Source organism: Pipistrellus hanaki (assembly GCF_964339955.1).
Source record: "Pipistrellus hanaki genome assembly, chromosome: 5".
Lineage (NCBI taxonomy): Eukaryota > Metazoa > Chordata > Mammalia > Chiroptera > Vespertilionidae > Pipistrellus > Pipistrellus hanaki.
The window spans coordinates 50,781,360-50,804,471 of record NC_140507.1 but is presented as its reverse complement, the minus strand read 5'-3'; the positions used below and the strand labels follow the sequence as shown (position 1 = coordinate 50,804,471).

Sequence of the window (23,112 nt, the reverse complement as noted above, 5' to 3'; positions counted from 1 at the left end):
TTATTACAATAGCAAGTATAGAGCCTAAATTTAAGAAATGAGGAAATGATCATATTTAATTTGCTTTCCTTAAGAACAAACAGGGCACTATATAATTTCTTAAAGCTTCAAGTAAGGATTATATTTTTCAATATCCACTCTAAAAGGTTGATTGGAAACCATGTCACATTTTATATCATTTAAGTCTTAACCTTATTTAGGCAAAATGTTAATATTTAGTTTTGAAAAGCTTTCTTAAAATACTCAGCATTATATTTTTGAGTAAAGACATATATATTTAAGGTTTATTAAATTAGGTTATTTATGTATTAAATTCCATATAAAATAATTTAAGAACTACTTAAGCTCCTATACATGATTTATATCTTACTTAAAATATGACTGCCTACTTTCTTTAGAAAACTGTGTACTCTCTGATGTACAGAAGAAAATCGAACAAGTTCTCAATTATATTTCAGATTCGCCTTTTTCACAAATATGTAACTTATTTGTTCCTGGTATTTGTTGTGTAGGTGTATAAACTTCATAGAAATCTATACAAATTTAAAGAAAATGTTAAATAGTTCTAGTAATATTACTATAGTGTTGTGTAAAGTGTTTGTATCTTGCTCATTTGACGTTAATATTATTTTTGAAAGAATTGACATTGCATTCAAGGCCACTTTATAAAAGCGTTGTGTTGCTCATCCTAATTCAGTCTGACACACATTCCAATAACACTACCTCCCTTCTTGGGTTTAAAGCTAAATTTATGACTGTGCATTGTGAAGTGCATCATTTAAAAATGGTTTCAACCCAAAACATCTAATAAATAAATAATGTGTATGGCTACTCAGTAGTAGACTTTCTAGACTAGAAATCATTCCATCGGATACTCAACAGTCCACTATCGGAGAGGGCTGTCAGATAAATCTTATGGTAGCTGCACTCATGTCCTGTAAATCACATATTATTGTCTGAGCCTTCTGCCAGGTCATCTATTCTTTTCCCATTTATCAGAAATGCATGGAGTACATAGAAAAACTAGAAGTACCATGTAGTCTGGCCTGGCATCCTGTCTGAGCAATTAATCAGCAACAAAAGTTAATTGAAAATACTGTGTTAATGTGATTTTTTTCCTCAAAAAATTTTAATCAAAATATGTAGATAGTTGTCATGGGAAATATTTTATTCACATGAAGGTGATATAAAGGTTGGTCATTTTTGATTCAAGGGTTCCTTTCTATACCTCAGAATTATGAATTTGAAAATGATAATATTAATAATATGAACCATATATCACAATTGTTATGATGCTTTTGTGTCAGTTTTGTGCTTTGAATTTTTTTGAATTGATTTTTAAAAAATCTTTATAGAAAACTAGAGGCCCGATGCACAAAATTCATGCATGGGAGTGTGTGTCCCTCAGCCCAGCCTGCACCTTCCTCAATCTGGGACCCTTCAAGGGATGTCTGACTGCCTGTTTAGGCCCGATCCTACTGGACATTGCTCTCACAGTCCAGGACTGCTGGCTCCCAACTGCTCGCCTGCCTGCCTTCCTGATTGCCCTTACCCACTTCTGCCTGCCAGCCTGATCATTCCCTAACCACTCCCATGCCAGCCTGATTGATGCCTAACTGCTCCTCTGCCAGCCTGATGGCCCTAACTGCCCTCTCCTGCCTGCCTCATCACTCCTAACTGCCCTCTCCTGCAGGCCTGGTTTCCCCTAACTGCCCTCCCCTGCTGGCCACCTTGTGTTGGCCATCTTGTGTCCACATGAGGGCAGACATCTTTGACCACATGGGGGCAGCCATCTTGTGCATTGGAGTGACAGTCAACTTGCATATTACTTTTTTATTAAATAGGATTATTAGATAGGATGTTCCTTTCTTTCTTCACTCTCATAATTTCTCCCATTCTGGTTTCCTTCTCCTTTTTGAATTTATTCTTTGTAAATATATGATATCAGCATTACTACTTTTGACTTTTTTATGACCATTACCTTTTTATAATTGTGATGAGTATTTAAAAAAAATATTTCATTGATTTTTTTACAGAGAGGAAGGTAGAGGGATAGAGAGCTAGAAACGAGAAACATTGATCAGCTGCCTCTTGCACACCCCCTAGTGGGGATGTGCCCACAACCAAGGTACATGCCCTTGACCGGAATTAAACCTGGAACCTTTCAGTCCGCAGGCTGACGCTCTTATCCACTGAACTAAACCAGTTTCAGCAGTGATGAGTGTTTTGAGTACAGTAGATAGATTAAACAAACTCAGGTGGGACAGGACGCAAACCAAGTCTGTACTGTGGCATAAAGGTATCCTTTGTTTTTAGGTCCCTTTTTCTGTATAGACCTCATTTCTTACAACATTGTTCTTTTTGTCTCAAACTATGCTGAACTGCTTAAAATTACCCAAATGTACCATCATATTTTTATGTCTTGGTATGTGCTTTTTCTTTCATTATCATCTCTTCCTTCAAATTTGGTGACTTTAATTGCTGGCTTCACATCATGGAGAACACAGCTTAATTATTCTCCTCTCAGATTCTCATATATGTAGTCAGTATCTTTTTGCTTGTCTCCAGTTTAGAGCTCATCATAGAATATACCTCAGATTTTTAGTATACATAGGCTAGTTTATTATTATTTTTTATTGTCAGTTTTTCTGTGCTCTAGGTCCTATGAAGGTAACAGTTATTTCTGTTTGGTCTATTAAAGTATACTTAGTACCCAGCACAGTTCTTGGCACATGATGGCTGCCCAATGAATATGGAATGAATTGATCATTCAGTTCCCAGCTAAATTGCAATCTCTTCTGGAAAGGTTCTTAGACTCCTCTCTTCCGTACACTCTAAGCCTAGTGAGGGATTGACCTAAAGTTCTCAAAACATTTTCTCAACTCTTTCTAGTAACTGTAATTTTCCTTGGTTGAATTTGTGGTAGCCATGTGCTTATTTGATTGGTTTTTGCTATCCAGATTTTCCAGTATAGCAAATTCCAATGTGTGTACTGTGTGATGATAATGGAGCTTGTGTGGAGAAAAGTATACAGTGTTGAGTTAAGTTTGGAAAATGTTGGTTTAAATTTAATTAGATTTCTATCCTGGAATACCCCTAAAGTTCTTTAGTAAATATGTGTGTGTGCATAGGTATGTATGTAATAATGTAATGTTGATTCTGTAATGGGAATAAAATTAGTATTAGTATTTGATCACAGAATCCTTTTTATGGCCATAGTATATTTGGATAATTATAATTTTGCAAGAGCTGCTGTTACATCAGAAATGAGTTAGTGAATAATGCAGGAAATGCCTCTTTTTAAAGTTTTGTGCTTCTGTTTTTCTTCGCTTCTCCAATCTCAGCGATTAAAGAAAATCAATAGATATGCAAAATTATAGCTAGCAATTTCTTCATAAAACTGATTATTTTTGCTTCATTCAGAAATAATTATCTCAGCCACTTGTTCTCTCCTTTGTAGATTAATTTGGACAATTTATACGTTGTTTCTGAATCACTTCTAAAGATCTATTTCTTCCAATTTATGTGTTGTTTTTGAAGAAATAGATCTTTAGAAGTGATTATAGTAAAAGTTGGTATTCTTCCTAGAGCAACTTAAGTTTAACCTGTCGTGTCTCTCTGTGTGTGTATTTTTTACACTGTCTATGCAGATCTAACCCTAAGTTTAATATTTAATGGATCTCACTATTTTTTCTTTGTGTGCTAAAGGAGCTTGTATGGTAACAATCTGCAAAATGCATTAAATATTGAAATTTATACTTTGATATATTGTAAGTAAATAATTTTATTTTCTTTGTAACCAGCCTAAAGTTTTTTAATGTAACTAGGACTTTGAGGGCAATTGGCTTCTTAAAGACCAGTTTTTATGTTGTATGATCCCATTAGGATCAATATAATTTAATTTTTCAACCTTTTCTTATGTTATCTCTTCTTTCCTTTTGAATGTGTTTATAACTCATCCTTAGAATATACTTATAGAGTTAATGGATGTACATTGATTGTGACTAAATTTTGTTATTGTCAGTGCTGATGACCTTTTGATTATGAATGGATGAGAATCAGTAGAGTAGTGATTAACATCAGGATAAAAAATAGGCTTCTAGTACAATCACTTAGTTTAGCTTTACAGCTGCTGAGAATGCTTAATCCTTAAAATTTACAAAGGCTGTTTTACATTGAAGTGCTCAGAATTACCGTATTTTTGTGTACAATAGAAGTTGATCTTATAATAAGGAACTAGATACCTTTGAAACATGATAGGAAGTTTATGGAAGTTTGAGAAGGTATCAAGGTATATTAATGGATCATGAAAATCTTAAATGCATTAAAATTTTTAAAGTATCCCAAATCAACTTAATAACTATGTTAATGTTGTAAAATAGTTATGCTTTTGATTCAAGATATATAACAGATAACTTGCTTTTTAAGATGCCTTTGTCTTTTAAACAGCAAAAACATTAAAAACAAAGTACTTTTAAAAACATTTAACTTGATGGATTAGTGAATATCAGTTGATTTTTATTTGAATCTCAATGCTATATTAAATTAAAGTGCTATGTTACAGCCAAAGGAAAGCATAATTTATCTTTAGATGCAGGATTTATTCTGAAGTACAGGCATCCTGTTGATTCACTAGCACACTAGGTTTTGGGAAACACAACCTTTTAAGGGAAATTTTGTGGAACTGGCCATACACCCTGTGGCTTGGCAGTCTAGTCAGAAGGATGATACCATGCTGACTATATAACTAGATCTTTGAACATTATTCTCAAGGGTGGCAAATGCAAAACAAAGTAATATCAACTGGCACTTAATTCTGCAAACTCCCTGCTGATTGGGGTATTCAGTGAAATGAAACTCTTCCTGACAGGAAGTTAGCCTATGAGGATGGAGACATCTGAAAATAAAGTGAGCTTTAATTTAGCACCCTGCCGTTTTTTTTACAACTGGTCTTTTAAATTTGGGATTAGAGAGAGAATTAGCAAGAAGGGAGAACACATGAACGGGAATATTCTTAACATAACATTTTCCTTTGGTCTTACAGGTCTATGTCACCAGCTACTACTTTGGGGCTTTACTTTCTTTCTTTTTTCTCTATTACTTCAAATTAATCTACTGAAGTTCAGTAGTATATTATAGAAAAGCTGGGTTAAAAGTCTAAAGCTTAAGATTGTTTTTGTTTAATACCAAACTCTAATAATTGTGTGAAAACTCAGCTATATTCTTGTCCATATGTTCTTTCATAAGTAGTATATAACTTAATGGACTTTAGTCAGAATAATCAGGGTTCTTATAATCCAGATTTAAATTTTTCTGTTGAAACTGCTTACACTGTTTGCCTCAGTTGGCTCTGAGATCAAATAGTTATTTAGTAATTTAGTACCCTGATATATACCATTAATATACCAGTATAATAGCAAAATTTAGGAAGGGACAATTATTATGTATTAGTAATTGTACATATACTCAATCTATTGTGCATTTTTAAGTCAAATAGCTCTTTTAAATTAAGCTGCCATGTTATTATATGAGCTTCCAGAAGCATGTGTTCAGTGTTTACAAAATCTAAGGTTTGAGCTTTAATTTTTGCCTTAAATAAGAATTAGAACCCTAAAAGTCATATATTTGTTTCTCTAGCAGTAAATTCTTCAGATACTGGAGTTGGATAGGATCTTAAGAAGTGGTTGTCTGAGGCCAGGAAATGCTGTGATGATAGATTTTTGAATCTTAAGAAATTTTTCCCCCTCTACAACCTATTAATTCTGTAACCATGGGCAAATTATTTCCTTTGCTTGAGTCTTACTTTCTTACTGAGTGAAATGGATGTAATAAAAATTGTATTGGATAATATATGTAAATATATGTAGAACAGTCCAGAGAGCAAAGTAGGTTGTAAATTAAAGTTATTAGATTCCGACTCTTAAGTGTTTTTGTAGCACACAAAACCCTCTCTTTATTTAGTATTTTCAGTGTTGCTTGTTTTCTTTTTATGGAATTAATTTGTTCATATTCTGGACTTTCAAAATCAGTCCACCATTATTTTCTGCAGCATTTTTTACATTATCTTCTATCATTTTTGCAGTTTTATGCCCAGTCTATTCTTTTTTTTTTTTTTTTTAATATATTTTATTATTGATTTTGTACAGAGAGGAAGGGAGAGAGATAGAGTTAGAAACATCGATGAGAGAGAGTCATCGATCAGCTGCCTCTTGCACACCCCCCACCGGGGATGCGCCCGCAGCCAAGGCACATGCCCTTGACCGGAATCGAACCCGGGACCCCTCAGTCCCCAAGCCGACGCTCTATCCACTGAGCCAAACCGGTCCCGGCATGCCCAGTCTATTCTATGTTCACTGTGAATATAGAATATTAGAGCTAGAAGAGATTAATAGATGAACAGATTTTGGCCTTTTTTATGTAGACAAGGATAATGGGCAACATTCATATTTTTTATAAGCTCCCAAAGGTGTGGTTCCTCCATTTCCTGGGCTAGCTATAATGACGGCTGCTTTGGGAAAGTCAGTATAGTAAACCTGAATGCAAGTGAGGCTGATGCTACTACCGTGTTTCCCCAAAAATAAGACATCCTCCGAAAATAAGACCTAGCGCTTGGAAAGATAAGACATCCCCTGAAAATAAGACCTAGCGCAACTTTGGGAGAAAAACATAATATAAGACACTGTCTTATTTTCGGGGAAACAGGGTATAACAGTTGTCTTAGGGTCTTTTGTGTACTTCAGAACTTCTTATTTTTACTACATTACTTTTAGCATACCTCTTGTGTTACAATAGTATAGATTTAAAATACCGCACTTTTTCAGTCAGTGTAGTTTACTACTAATCAACTGTTTTTATTACCAAATACATCATTATCAGGGAAGTTTGTTATGATGATTATGAACTTCAGCCTGTCAGAGTGGGAGAGACAGGAGGGGACAAAAGGAAGTATCATTTGAAAAATGCCTCTAAAGAATCATTGATTTGGCTTATTCCTGAATTAGTGAAATGACCCATTTCCTTTTTGTTGGTTTTACCTCTTTCAGTGCATACTAACAAATTTATTTTCTTAGGAGAATCTCTTCATAGATCCTTTTGAAGAGGAGCTGTAGTTTACTGTCTTATCCAATTCAAACTTTTCTTTCTTATTTTCAAGGTCTCTGATAGCTGTTTTGATTTAGTTTATGCTTATTTCTATGCTGCCTTGCAAATATTGATAGTATTCTAATATTTTACATAAACATTATATGCATCTCACCAATTTCTGGGTAGTTTATAAAAAAACAAAACCAACCCCTCCCCCCCAAAAAACAACAACAACAAAAAAAACACCCCACCAAATTCTCTTACCTTAAATCTGTATCCACATTTTCCTGACTCTCTCTTATGTACAATGTGCTTTTACATGTAATGAGTGTGAAGATGTATACATTCTCATGTTCTAAATATGGGTGCAGAGTGCATTCTTTTTTATAGTGATTATATATTTTTGAAAGTTCTTTATTTGGAAGCTCAAGTTTTCATTTGGCATTCAAGTAAAACAGCAGTATTGTCTTCTTGGTCAGCTGGTTTGTCAGATTATTCTTGATATCAGACACTATATAATTGGGGGCAAATTTGGTTTTGGTTTTTTACTGTTCCTTTTTTAGAGGAAAGATGATCTGTTCCTTTGCCCACGAAAGCTTATACATTGACTTGATATTGCAGAGTTGTCTCACATTATCTCCATTGCAAAGATTCCCTATTGTTGTTTTGCAGCACTCGTCTAACTTATAAGAATAGGATTCTGTTTGCTACTATTGTAAGCTACGGAAGAAAATAGGAGGTTTGTCACTGGCAGTAATTGGGGAGAATTTTTTAAAAAAGGATTTCTACTTCTTATCAGTTACTTCAAGGCTGGCCTGCTGCCTTACTTATTGGGACATTTGGGAGTTCTGTCATTGCTCTTCTGCTGATTATTAGAAGTTGCTCTTTGTGATACGCGCTTCTTATTAGCAGATTAGCTGTGCAGCTTTCAGTCTCCTGGAGCCTGGTAGCTTTATACATAGCAAATTAAACTGAATTTATGGAACCAAAATTAAAACCAGTCACAACTGAATCACTGTTAGAACCCACACTTGAAGCAGAACTTGACTTCCTCGAATCATTTTCCAGCTCTTGCCACAATAGACTAATTTTTAAAAACGGGTTTCATTTTTTTGGAATCTTATGAATTTTTTCGAACTTGTTAGCAAAGTTTACTTTTCCTCAGCTTGGTGTTTCTGTTGCTTTAATTTGGTTTCTCTAATGTGACAGACTGAAATATGGCTCTCCTCAAAATATTCATGTTAAATAACTGAAGCCTATGAATGTTACTTTGTTTTTTGTGATTAAGAATTTTTAGATAAGGGGATACTCCTGAATTACCTGGAGATTAGAGTTAGGCACATAGAGAAGGTGGCAGTGTGAAGAGGAGCAGAAAGTGATGTAGCCACTAGCCAAGGAATGCTGACAGGTATCAGAAGCTGGAAGAGACAAGGAACAGATTCTCCCCTAGAACCTCCAGGAGTGCAACTTTGCTGATAGCTTGATTTTGGGCTCAGTGAAACTGACTTTATATTTCTCATCTCCAGAACAGAGAGAGAACAAACTTCTAGTATTTTAAGCTCCCAGATTTGTGGCAATTTATCATAGCAGCACAGGAAACTAATCTTGTGAAAACCTGAGTATTATTAGAATAGTTGCTCCTCCCTCCTTCACCTACAGTGTTAAATGATAGTTTCTTTAACAAGCATCTGAATGCTTAATATATGGAAAATTGAATCAGGAACTGTTGAGAACTCAAGAAGTGATTCCTACATTTAAAATGTTTCACAGTAGTCAAGGAGATAAATTCTAATTTGTGAAGTTATGACCCAGGAAAAATAGCAAATAAAAATTTTTAATGGGGATGAAACAGATAGGAATAAAATAGTGCCAGAGAAATGCATTGGTGACTACTTGTTTCATGGATACTAATTTATTTGTGCAGCAAAACCAGCTTATCAAGTATTTCATCATATCACTATTGCAGTTATGTTGTAGGTCAAAGAATGGACTGCTTGATATTTATCCATAACATATTTTAGGACTTTTGCATTATACTTAAAGTTGATATCAACTAATATCTAATTAGAGACCTTGATAAATATTTGAAAGAGTTATGGAAACATTCTGGATTGAAAGGCTTTTTCCTGATAAGTCATTAAGCATACTGTGATTGGCTACAGGTTGTGGCTATGAACAACTGTACTATGTAACTGTAGCATGCACTCTGTATGTCTGAGATGTGTGTGTGTTTAAAATCAGGACCAAAGCTCTGTGAAAGCTAGATATCGTGTGAGGTTTGCAAAACTCTAATTCTGAAGATATCATATTTCATAGCATGAACATTAAATTTAATGAAAATTAAAAAAGAACTTACATGCTCCTAGTAATGCTGAAATTAATGTGATGCTATTTCATAGTTATTTATTTTTTGATGTAAAGCTTTGAACACTGAAATTAAAATTTCACTTTATGTTAGCATTAAGGATTTACTCAGTGAATATGGTATCAGTTTACAGTGGTCACTGTTCAGAGTGGAGGACCCCAAATGGTTAAACAGCAGGAGAGTTTTCTGCTTTTAGTTAAAAACTGCTGTTTTCTATGTGCCTTATTTACTACATATTTAATTCTTAATGTTGTGTGCTGTGGGATTGGGCATACAAAAGTCAGCAGAAAGAGTTCTGGTTTTTACATCTAAAGCCATTACGTGCTGTACAATAATAAAGGCACTATTTTATTGGGTTACTTGTAATTAACTTCAGCACTAGGCATTCATATAAATCATTCGTAATCTGTTTTCTTTAGATTTTTATTCTTTTAAAGTGGTTTAGTGTACTTGCTTTCTGTTATCTTTTTACGTATGGATTGAGATTGTAATTGCTTTTTGGAATTAGGCTGTCAGAAATCAACATATATGTGAGTTCAAGAAATGATTGAGGCAAGCTAATGAACTTTATGTAACATTTTATGGAGATTTGTTACTGAAATAAAATTCCGCAGTGGTATTGTTTTGTTGTGGAGCTTAATAAATAACTGTTTTCTGAAGTTAAAAAGTCTATGCATTCAAAAAGTTAAAATGGCAACTATTATTAATTAGAAAATCTTTATACTTTTTGTTTTTCAAAATCCTGAGAAGGAAAAGACATGTGATTTCTTTGAACTCTTGTCAGTTTGTTGACATTCTTTTCATTTTAAACGTTTGAATCTACATATGTTTTCTTTTTTCTGTTTTATTGAATTAACTGTGGTGACATTGGTTAACAAAATATACAGGGTTCAGAATTTATATGTATTTTCTATAATATCTGATACATGCCATTCATAGATTGATTAGTAATTTATATTATTTTGATATTATAAGATTTTAATGATTTTATCTAGAAATGGAATAAAAATGAAATAGAGGCAGACTTTTTTGGATACAAAATAAGCAACTAAAAAGAAACACATGTATGTCTGCCTGAGATTACGTTAACAGTATGTATTATCCAAAACTAAATATTAAAAGTAAAACTTTGTCTCTAAAAATACCTTCATTTCATGAATGTTTACAGTGATCTGTAGGAAGAATTTAGAGGTATAAGATAATTTATTCTCTCCAGAGATATAAAAATCTTGATGATGCTTATAAAATGAATGTTAGGTGTTCTGAGGTGGCTGATGGGAGGCATGAAGGAAGCTATTTGCACTCATGTCCTGAAAGCCGTGCTTTAAAGAATAATTCTGTATGAAAATGCTTTTTATATTGTAGCTGAGTATATCAGGTGGTTTAAAAATATTTTTAAAATAATTAGCTGTTTTATATAGTTTAATAGAAGTCTTTCATGTTTCCTCTCCAGCAGTCTCTAATGAACACTCCTTGTAATTTCAGTGCAGGCTTTGAGATTCCCTAAAGACTTGACTTCAGACCTCAAAGGGCGGCAGTTGCCATATGTCTGGAGAACTGGAGTTGCCAAACAGACTGACCATGTACTAATAGGACACATTTATGTAGCTCCTGAATGTGAAGCCCTGGTATAAACTTAATGATCATCTGTTGAGAGATTGTGGCTGGAAAGGATTACAGCAACTTTTGTCACCTTTTTTGAAATTAAGCTTTCTGTGTTGATTAGTGAGAGAGCTTGACAGAATTGATGCCAGTTAGGGAGTTATTCATAGGATCATTATTGGTTGAAGAATGTTTTTCCTGAAAATGTTTAAGAACATTTTCAAAGCCACTAGCAAATATATTCATTTTAATATATGCTTGAACACAATAGCAAGGGGATTATTGTTTTTGAGTGATTATTTACATGTAATTTGAAGCTATATTTATAGAATTTACATAATTGATTTCATGTTATCTCAGGTTTTTTTGTTGTAAAATATTTGCATTTTTTATTTTGTAAATCCAGTAGTTATTTTCTCAATATTTAATTCTTTTTATATATAGTACACATTAAAATATTTGTTAAATAAGCAGTTATAAAACCGAACCATTTGCTAATCCAACTTTAATAGAATTTTCTTTCTTTTAGCTCAATTTGTAGTTATATGTATATGTAATACATTTCATTTATAAACTAAGCCATAATATTTATACAGGTACAATGTAAGTTTTAGAAGTATATGTTCACAAAATTTTGAAACCAAATCTTTCCAAAGGGCAGTATTTTATTTTGCTATTTCCTGTAATGATTTGTTTTACTCTCTAAAGAGACAGTGGAGTCAGACCTGCCCTTCACTATTATGGTATATTCTTTCCTGGTCTGAGGTGACTCAGGTTGTGTTAGATATGCTGCTGAGAGAGTGCTGACACAAAGTGCAAACACTGTTGAAAAGTTCTTGATAGTTTACTTTGAGCACTTAAGATTACTGTATCTTGAACATGAACAAGTTTTCTCTAGTTTTGACCTTTAGTCCTGTGTATAATATGGTTCTCAATTTTGTGTTAATACATTCCCTGCCTCTTTTGAGCTCTCCTTTGTGGCCTCCTCCTTTGAATTTTAACAGTATTTCTGTCATCCATGGAGGTAATTGGAGTTATATCCAACAGATTTGATTTATTTTACAAAGGCATATGTGACTATAACATCTTTAAGTATTAATGATATTTCATTGAATAGCACAAGCCTTTACATTTTTATATTTTTTAATAAGAAAATTGAAATAGTTCATTATGAATTTAGGTTTTTGTTAAAAAATTATTCATTCATTTCTTTCTTTCTTTTTTTTTTTTAATCCTCACCTGAGGAAATTTTTTCCATTGCTTTTCAGAGAGAGTGTAAAGGAGGGGAAAAAGGAAGGTGTGGGGAGAGAGAGAGAAACATTAACATGAGAGAGAAACATCAGCTGGTTGCCTCCCGCACACATCCTGATCTACCAGGGATTCAGAGCAAACTATAACCCTTGACCTTTGTGTGTGAGGACTGGCCCTCTAAACACTGAGCAACATTGGCCAGGCATCTTCATTTCTTTAATCAACCAATCGATTAATTAATTATTTTTTATGTTTTTTAAGATTTTTACAGAGGAAGGGGTGGGGGGGGGAGAGAGAGAGAGAGAGAGAGAGAGAGAGAGAGACAGAGACAGAGAGAGAGAGAGAGAAAGAGAGAGAGAGAGATCTATGAGAGGGAAAACATCGAAACATCGATGGGCTGCCTCCCACACGGAGGGATAGCTCGCAACCCTGACGAGGAATCAAAGTGGCAACCTTTTGGTACAGGGATCGGGCTGTTTCTTTAACTTAAATGATATATATACATATTTTTAAATATATTTTATTGATTTTTTACAGAGAGGAGGAGCGAGGGATAGAGAGCTAGAAATGTCGATGAGGGAGAAACATCGACCAGCTGCCTCTTGCACACCCCCTACTGGGGATGTGCCCGCAACCAAGGTACATGCCCTTGTCCGGAATCGAACCTGGGATCTTTCAGTCTGCAGGCCGACGCTCTACCACTGAGCCAAACCGGCTTCGGCTTAAATGATATTTTGATTTACAAAAAAGGAGAATATTTTATTGCCAATAGCAATAAAGTTGATTTCATTTGGTAGTATGTAGAATACTGACTTTAAAAAAAGAAAGAAAAATTCTTAATAGTTCATGATACATTTATATTTTTCTAGGTTTGCTATCAGTATTTGTGAAAATTGAATGCTTATGCCATTGTTCAGAGAGATTTCAGAATAATTTGTATAAATGGCTATCATACAGTCAGAAAAAATGTGTTTTTATTTACTGATCTTCATTTATACATATTATTTTTAATGTTATATGATTTATTAAGAAAGAGATGTATTATTTCACAAATCTAAAAAATAGTATAATACTTAAACTAAAAAACAATACTAGCTCCCTGCCTAACTTCTTCCTTTTCCTTGGATTCTACTTTCTGAAAGGAACCACATTCAAATCTCTTAGTTATTGACCCTGCTAGTTACCTTATATTTCTAAGTGATGCAATAGCTATTTATTGATTTTTCTATTTTGAACATTGTTTAGTGTCTTTCATGAAAGATGACCATTGAGTATTTATATCGCTCTCCCTTTCTGTTTCACACTTCCCTCATTTACAGTACAGTTACATCATAATATTTAAAGTCATATTTAGCATTTACATTATTGAGACAATGTAAGTAAGTATTCATGGCAGAACTACAAAATATACTTACCCTTCCTTTTCTCTTTCCTCTTTCCCCCTTCCTTTTCCTCTTTTCCCTTTCTCCTTCCTCCTTCCTCCTTCTTCTTCCTACCTCCCTTCCTTCCTCTTGCTTGTCTTTTTCTTCAGTTTTTATCCTAGAATTAATAATTTTCTATTTTTTGTTTATTTTAAATTTTTTATATCTTCCACAAATTTGCTGCTAAGTATTTCTCTGGATGCCTAAAATTTCTACCAGTGTGATCAAACCCAACCTTGTATCTATTGATTCAATAGTTTTTCTTGACGGTGTAGTGCCTGGAGTTATTATTCTATTTCATTCTGGATTGGTTACTCTGTAGGCATGGAGGCTTCTTTTATCATCAACCTAGGGTTTTTTCCTTTTCTTTCTTGTACTTTAATGTGTATCTCCTGTATCCCATCATGTCCTGTTTTTAGAAAGTACATTTATTCAACATTTATTGATCATTTACTATGTATGTGTTGATCACTGTTCTGGCACTGAGAATATAGTAGGGAATAAAACAAAGGTAAAGGCAAAAAATCTGGTGGTAATAAGTATGCCTTGGGAAAATTAAACGAGAATAGGGATGGAGGATGATAGTTGGGTGTCTCTATTAATTTCGATGAGGCCCATCCTTTGTAATTTCTTGAGAAAGAATGCACAGGGGTAGGATATTTTAGATTTTGCTGTGTGATAATGTCTTTTATTTTAATTTCATCTTTGATTGATAGCTTGTTTGGATATATAAGTATTAGAGACTGAAAATTATAATCTCTTCAAAATTTTTTTCTCCTTGGCAGCTTTTAGTATTTTCATTATTTTAAAAATTGTTGATATTATTACTGGATTGTGCCTTGGCATGTGTGAATATTTTAAATCGCACTGCCTTTGATATTTTATGTAAACCTTGTCAGTCTGAAAAAAATATATGCATGTGTTCAAAGAAATTTATTTGAATTATATGGGAATTTATTTTTCTCTATTTTTTTTTGTTTTGTTTCTGTTTCTAGACCCCTTATTAGTTAAGTATTAAATTATCTGGATTAATTTTCTAATTTTGATACCCATTTTCTTCTACTATCTTTTAAAAAAATATATATTTTATTGATATTTTACAGAGAGGGAGGGAGAGGGATAGAGAGCTAGAAACATCGATGAGAGAGACACATCGATCAGCTGCCTCTTGCACACCCCCCACTGGGGATGTACCCCCCCAACCAATGTACATGCCGTTGACCAGAATCGAACCTGGGACCTTTCAGTCCGCAGACCGATGCTCTATCCACTGAGCCAAACCGGTTTCGGCTTCTACTATCTTTTAATCTTTTATTTGAAGTGGTTTTCTCAACGACTTCCAATACTGTTTCCAAAATTTTTGTTTGATTTTATACTGTCAAGTTATTTTTTAATCTCACCAGAGGATATGTTATGGATTTTATTATTATTATTTGTTTTATTAATTTTAGAGTGAGAGGAATGGAGGGAGGGGGGAGAGAAACATCATGGATTGTTACCTCCCATATATGCCCCCATCAGGGATTGAACACACAACCTTTTGGTATATGGATGAAGCTGTAATTAACTGAGCCACAAGGCCTGGCCTAGTTTTAATTCTTAAGAGTATTTTTTAGTCTTCTGAGGTTTGGTTTTTTTTTGTTTTTTGTTTTTTTAGCAGAGAAGGAGTGAGCTTTGATGGTTAATTTTATGTGTCAACTTGACTGAGTCATGGTGTGTCCACATATATGGTCAAACATGATTCTGAGTTGTTTCTGTGTGATATGAACTTTTAAATTAGTAGGCCAAATAAAGCAATTGCTCTCCTAAGGTGTATGGGGCTGCTCCTCTAGTCAGTTGAAGAACCTGATTAGAACAAAAAAAGCATACTATCCTCTAAGTAAGAGAATTCCACCTGTTTGAATGCTTTGGAACTGGGACATCAGCTCTTTCCTGCCTTTGGACTCAAACAGAAACATGAGCTCTTTCTGGGGTTGAGCCTGTTGGGCTTCAGACTGGAGGTAGGCCATTGGTTTTCCTAATTCTTCTGCTTTTGGACTCAGAATAGAACTATATACCATTGGCTCTCTAGCTCACCAGCTCACCCTGCAGATCTTGGAATTTGTCAATCTACGTAATGGTGTAAGCCAGTTCCTAACAATAAATAAAATATATCTTTAACCCATTGGTTCTGTTTTTCTAAAGAACTTTGATGTGGGAGCATAGAGATACCAGGGAATAAAACAAAGTCACTGCCCTGAATTTTTTTACATGAAAATTTTAGTCTTACTAATGTTATTACACTTTAATCTCTTTCTCTCTACCGCTTTAACAATATTGTCTGTTTTTTTATGAGCCTCCCCCCCTTTTTTGGTATATGTATGTCATTGATATGCCTTTAATGACTAGTGACACTTCTTATCTGGTCAGATTTAAGTGTATTGCACAGAAAGAAACACCTATGTGTCTTGGTGGGAGTTGTCTACTGGTAATGAATAAGCTCTCTTTTGCCATTGTTGGGCTTTGAGTTTTTTTTATGTTTCTCATTTTTCTTAGAGAAAACTTATTTAATTTCTTTTAGAGTCTCATAGTTCAGTAAGTTTACTTTCATGTTATCTTATTTTGTGATAGCCTTTATTAAGGCTTTTTATAGTGTCTAGAATTTTATTTATCTGGCAAGTAAAGTTTCAGTCCTTTCCCATGGTGGGCATGGCCATACGTTATGGGGAAAGGATCTGGGATTCTATTTTTTACACCAGCTTTAAGTCATTTAAATTATTTTTATCACTGTCCCTTAACCATGCTCCTATGTATTCAATGCATTCTGTTTCTGGCCTTTCTAGGGTTCTGCAACAAGCATTGGTTTACTTCCTCAATTTTATTTTTCTCCAGGTTGTAGAGAATTTTTTTTTTTTTACCTTCACTCTTGTATTATTGTCTTCTTTCTATAATCTTTGTTTTGTTTTTTTGCTAAGTTTAACCTGCAGTCACTCATTGTATTCCTTTTTTAAACAGTAAAAGATAGTTTAGTGACTAACCCACCATAATAAAAATTTGATACTATATTTACTGTCAACATTTATGGTGTGAACCCCACCTCCAAAATAAAAGATGGCAGGATGGAGTGTATGTAGTCTATCTTGTCATTCTGTGGCTGAATTTTATTTGCTGTGTAGCATGATAATACTGGGAATTGTTTTTAAATGTTAGGAAGTGCATTCAGTACACTAAAATATGTCAAAAGTTATTGCTCATTTACTTTAAAGATATTAGAATTAAATATAAATATAACTATTATAAATTAATGTATAGCATTTTAATTGGTACCTTTTTCTCTGTATTTGATTGTTGATGGTAGGGGGGAATAGACTTATTTTGCTAATTAAGTTTCTTTTATTCCTACAAAAAACAGACTTTTACCATCAAAGGCACATATTTGAAATTTGGTGGAACTTCACATATTTTTAAAAATAATTTTACTAATGTATACTATCTTGTTGTTGTATGACTTAAGAGCATTAGTAAGCTAAGAGTATATTTTAGTAAAAATTGACTAGTCAACAATTATGGCTATAGGAAATGATGGTCAATTAAATACAGCTTAGAACAAGTCTGAAATTATTGACTCAGTTGTTATGTTTTGAGTCCTTCCTCTCCAAAGTGCTGAAATGTGTTTTGAAATTACTTAGTTGCATTAGTGGTTGGATTTGAGGCTTTTAACGTGTTTTTCACCCATACCTCTGGGAAAAGAATAACCAAGACTTTTAAAGGTACTATGCATTTTGCATCACTATATAATTGTAAATACTGTGATGAAATATTGAAATGATCATGAAAGATGATAACCATTAAGCTTTTCTTTCAACTATTAAAACTCACTAAAGGTTATATTGAGCTGTGGTTTATAAAATTGTTTAGACTAACACCTTCTTTGATAATTATCTCAAAAGAGGAGAAAAATGCCATAGGATAGCACGATTAATGAGTCATCTTTCTAGTTTTGGCAACTTCCTAAGGATTGTGGATAGTGTTTTAGCATGGTGAAAACTTGTTGGCTTATACTAACAGCTGAGTTTATTACAAAAATTAATTGTATATTCTCATGGGCATCAGTTTCTTTTTGTGTTATTAATTCTTACAGCATGTCTTTATATACCTGAAATGTTATATCATATTAAATGTTAATAATTTATAGTTATGAATGGATTATAGACAAATTAAAATTCACTGATATCTTTGAGAACTGTGAGATTTTTTTCCCTATACCCAAAAGTGTAAGATTTATATGTTCTCTCCATTTCTCATTTTGTCTAATTTTTTTTTTTTTTTTTTTTTTTTTTAGCTATTGAAAAGTTTTTTCCAGGTGATTAGATGCTAGTTGCTATAAGTTAACAAGTGTGGGTTTATACATGATCGTTGGGAAAACAAGAAGCTTAATGCATTAGTAGTAGTAAATTTTTGTTTCTGAGCTTTGATAACAAATTCGTCTTCTACTTGTCCATTCATGTCTAATTTGTTTTTCAGTTAAAATATTTTGTGTGACATATAAAATTAAGAGCATACATATTTTCAAATTGTAGTTTTTTAAGTAGTTATACTAACTTTAACTAGTTTTATATCTGTCCTAACTCATGCTATTTTAAATCTTTGTGAAATTTAAGTGGTATACTTCCTGATTTTACATTATAAGTAAATGTCAGTTTGTATGCATAAATGAAAATAAAATCAAATTGTTATTTTCCTTGTCTATTAAATTTTAGTCTCTCTACTGTTTTATATTTTTTCCATGACTAGAGATTTGAATTTTATATGGCTTAGATAGTAAAAATATCCACCTGTTGGAGTTTTAGATAAAATAAAACTGATTTGAGAAAAATAATGTTAGTGAATCTGTTAAATATGGAATGTGTGATTTAACAATTATAGGATATCCATTTGCCTTCCTATTTATTTTATTTTCTTTAGCAAGAAAAATATCTTTCTTTTTATTAAAGTTAATTTCCATTTTGAGATTTTTTCCTTCCAGTAAGTGATCTTAATAAGAACTCAGAGTAAGGTCTTGCCTCATCATAATCTGGTGCTCTATTTGATTTCCATGTTGCTTGCTGAGCTGCTGTGTTGGGTGTAAAGAACTGAGGAGGGAGTCTGTGCTTCTGTTCTCTGACTTTGGTGAATGTGGCATCCCTTGAGTTGTCATCATCCCTTGATTTCCTGCTGTCTATCAACAATGGTCACAAGTGTGATCTCCTTATGCAAGGCCTCAAAGCCTCAGCTACTTGCACATCCTTATAGAGTAACTTTTGACTCTTCCAAGGGCATGATAATTTTTATATCCAAGACTCTTTTAGATCCCTTTATCATTACATCTGTGTCTCTTTCCAATCCCTGTGCATTGCTATGTTTAGGCAACTCTTTGAGACTTGGTGAAGTGAGGTGTGGGATCTCTGCATCAGAATCCAAAAAGTTAACCTGCAGTTTCTGCTTTTTTTCTCTCTTCTCCCTTATTAAAATCTGGAGGCCCAGTGCACGAAATTCATTTATGGGGCCTTGGGGGGGAGGGTGTCCCTCAGCCCAGCCTGCACCCTCTCCAATCTGGGACCCGTTGAGGGATGTCTGACCGCCCATTTAGGCCCGATCCCCCTAACCACTCTCCTGCCAGTCTGATGAACACCTAACTGCTCCCTGGCTGGCTCAATTGCCCCTAACTGTCTACCTCTGCCAGTCTGGTCGCCCCCAACTGCCCTCCTCTGCTGGCCTGGTCACCCCTAACTGCCCACAACTGCCCTCCCCTGCAGGCCATCTTGTGGTGGCCTTCTTGTGTCCACATGGGGCAGCCATTTTTGACCACATGGGGGCAGCCATCTGTGTCTTGGGGTGATAGTCAATTTGCCTATTACTCTTTTATTAGATAGTATGGGGAGGGAGTGACACATGGTCTTCTCTCGGGGATATACTCCTTTATGGAATTCTGTTGCTTTCTTTTGTATTATCTATTTCATTTTATAAGAAGAAAGGTATTTCTATCTAGTATTCTTGACTTGCTTTATCTCAGAAATATAAGACCTCTATTTTATTGTCTCAGTTGGGTGACAATTGTGAATTATGAATATTGTAAACTTCATGAGTCACTAATTTCTAAATGTAAGTTATTGAATCACAAAAGTAATATAGTTTGGAGAAAATTTTAAGGGAGAATCTAAGACAACGAGATGTAAAGTGAATTGTGTCTGTGGACGTATCCTCTTAATGTCCAAATCAATTTGAAAACATAGATCCCATTGCTTCCATGGTGTTATTCTTTTTTTCAACAAGTTGCTTTATCTCTTCACCCAAGTCTAGCCAATTACAATACTACTCTCAAATGTTTAACTGACTTTGTATCTAGTTTCCATTCTACTATCTATATTCTGTTAGTATGTTTTTACTGACACTATTCATGAACTGGTATCCTGTAATAAAATTGGGGCTTATAGCTGTTTTAGTCCTGAGAGTTACACTTGGGTTTACAGAACATACAAGGAAGTACTGTAATACAAAATTGGAGATAAAAAGATAATGTAGAAAAGAAAGGATAAGGCTAGGGAGGCAAAAGAAGGATTTTGGCATAAAACAGAGCAGTCATTGGGGTGAAATTACATGGCATTTAAAAATCATGAAGGTATTAAATTAGAAAAACGAATATAGTTTATGGTTGCAATGGTAAGTAACCTACCTTGTCAGTTGTTTTGAGCCTTATAAAAGAACAGAAAAAGATCAATTAAGGGAGATCATGTAGGTAGGTTATAAGTGCCTCCTTAGTGTTAAGAAACTTAAAGATTCTGTATATTTTTCTAATTCTGGAAAAAAATATATTCATACATGTGTCTCTTGAGACACATGCACGGATATGCACACATACATGCATTGGTATTTCTCAAATCCAACTATATTTCAGTTCAGGTAGGTCTACCCTGGTTTTATTAACACTTATGTGTTTTGATATAAGAATTAGAAAAATTTATTTGTACACATCCTACTGGTTGGCTTTTTTTTAGTGAATAATCTATTCATAAAGAATATAGCTAATATATTTAGATTCTCTTTTGCTAATTTATAGAATAGTAACTATAGTTTTCCAGCTCATAGTTGTCTAGCCAAATACATGAATTTTTCTTGTCTCTTTCTCAATCATTAAGCATCAGTTTTTACATTATGTTTATTTACTACTATTTGCTATGTTTATTTACTTCATAACTATGTGCTTCCCTTATTTGGGGTGATACATCTTTTTTCTTAAAGAGCAGAATCCAAACCTCTGTCTTTGGTTGTCTTTGCTGTCTTCCTTTCTTCCTTCCCAACTCCCAATGATTTAAGTTAAATTAGTGATGTTATAGAATGAAAAGGGCAAAATAACTGTAGATAGGCTTATTTTGTTTATATAGAATCAAATTTTTGCTAACTTATTTATTTTACTTTTTAATGTCAATTGTTCATGTGTTCACAGGGTTGCATTGGTTAGGCAGCATGTTTGACACAACTTTTCCTTTAAATTTAAGGTATAAAATTAAAATGTGTGATGTTTTTTATAGTTGTTGTTTTAAAGAAATAATTTACTGAGTGAAATTTTTTCAGCTTTTTTCTGCTATTTTTTTTAGGAGTGGCAGAATTCTATTCAGAAGAATGCAGGCCTGGCTTTTATTGAACTTGTCAATGAGGGAAGGTAATCTACTTTATATCTTTTATATTTTACTTTACAATATTACTGTACTTCTGCCATTGAAAGTGATAATTTTTTGGTATTATATTTTTTGTTTTTGCAGTCAGTAAAGTATATGGATAATCTTCATAGTAGTCATGGTATTTCTTTGAGGATTTTTACCAAGAGAAAAGAAAATATATATATACATAGATAAAAAATTTTACAATAAGACATTTTTGTATTTTGTGAAGATATGAATTCTCTTATGGTAATCACAAATATCCTTATACAGAATAACTGATTCTTATTGGGGAAACAGTTATTTGAATAATGTGTTTTAATGTCATTTGTGATTATAGGTTAGCTAATACTCAAATTTTTCTGTTTTCTTGCCAGTGCTTGCTTTGTGTAGATTTGTTATCCTCCTGTGGTTTGAAATTGTCTTCTTTATTTTAATACTTAGCCTATAGAAAGTACTTAGCCTTTGTCTTTTAAGTAAATGTAAGAAATAAATAGTGGTGGAAAGAAAACTAGCATTCATTAATGAAATAGTGGAGGCAGTGTCTGGAATTTTCATTATCTCTCTCGAGGGTAGACTATATTTTAAAGAAACAGTTTAAAGATTTATTTTTAAATCAGTGGATTTGTCTTGCATTGTATAAATATCCAATACATTGAGGTTAAATAAGTTTACATAGTGATGGATGCATTAGTGAAGTAGTTTCCAGTATTCAACTACTGGACTTAATCCCATGGGCTAGAAGAATAAGTAATAAGGGGTTTTCTTTTCACTGCAGAGACCAACCTTTTTTTTCTTATTATGTAAGTCTGACCTGCCATGACCTCATTTACAGAGTAGTTGCTATAAATGTGGTCCTTGATTAATGTTTTATTAGTGTAAATAACATAAAGACCTCTACAGACTGAGCCTATAGCATAAGGTTTATTGGATTTGATGGGTATCATTAGCAAAACAATTACTTAGGTCAGACATAAGTAATTGTTATTTGATAGAAATGTTTCTTTTAACTTACCTGTTTAATTGATACGGTACTTTATTTGTAAATACAGTGTTTTGTTATTTTTTTAGTTCATATATTGATATTGTCATGCAAACATTATGTATAGAGATAAAATAATCAGTAATCAATAACATAATCACATAATATTTCTTTGACAATTTTTACCAAGACAGAAGCAATTACATAGATTAACAATTTTTGTCAGGATAGAAGTTAACTACATACATATAATAGATTCAAGTAAAAAAATTAAATTTTCACATTTTTATAGCAAGAAATTGCTTTTCTGATTCATAATTTTGTTTTATGATAATTAAAACTTTATTGTCACTGTCATCTCTATTTTAAATATATAAGCAATTGGCTAAGTGGTTAGAGTGTTGGCTCACACACCAAAGAATCTTGGTTTTGATTCCCTGTTAAGGTCATGTATCTGGGTTGCAGATTTGAACCCTGGCCCCAGTTGGGGTGTTTACGAGAAGCAACCTGTCTATGTGTCTCTTTCAAATTGATGTTTTTCTCTCTTCCCCTTTCCTCTCTCTCTCTCTCTCTCTTCCAGTCTCTCAAACAAACAAACAAATGGAAAAAATATGCTCAAGTGAAGATTAACAACATCAAAAATGTGTGTGTGTGTGTGTGTGTGTGTGTGTGTGTGTGTATACAAGTAATTGATCTCAAAGAGTTTTATTTTTTTCCAAAAAGCACAAGTTT

At 33.4% G+C, this 23,112-nt stretch overlaps 1 protein-coding gene across 5 annotated transcripts in view; it reads left to right on the top strand.

The window, feature by feature from the left end:
• The window catches only part of LRBA (LPS responsive beige-like anchor protein), a 514,593-nt gene that overhangs the window by 152,937 nt on the left and 338,544 nt on the right, over positions 1-23,112 (top strand). For 4 of the 5 annotated variants that reach the window (XM_084884872.1, XM_084884875.1, XM_084884874.1 and 1 more), the window contains exon 35: positions 21,336-21,400. The exons of the other annotated variant lie outside the window; for it this stretch is intronic. In XM_084884872.1, coding sequence (XP_084740998.1) covers positions 21,336-21,400 — 65 coding nt within the window. The remainder of the gene's footprint in view (positions 1-21,335; positions 21,401-23,112) is intronic. 5 annotated transcript variants of the gene reach the window in all.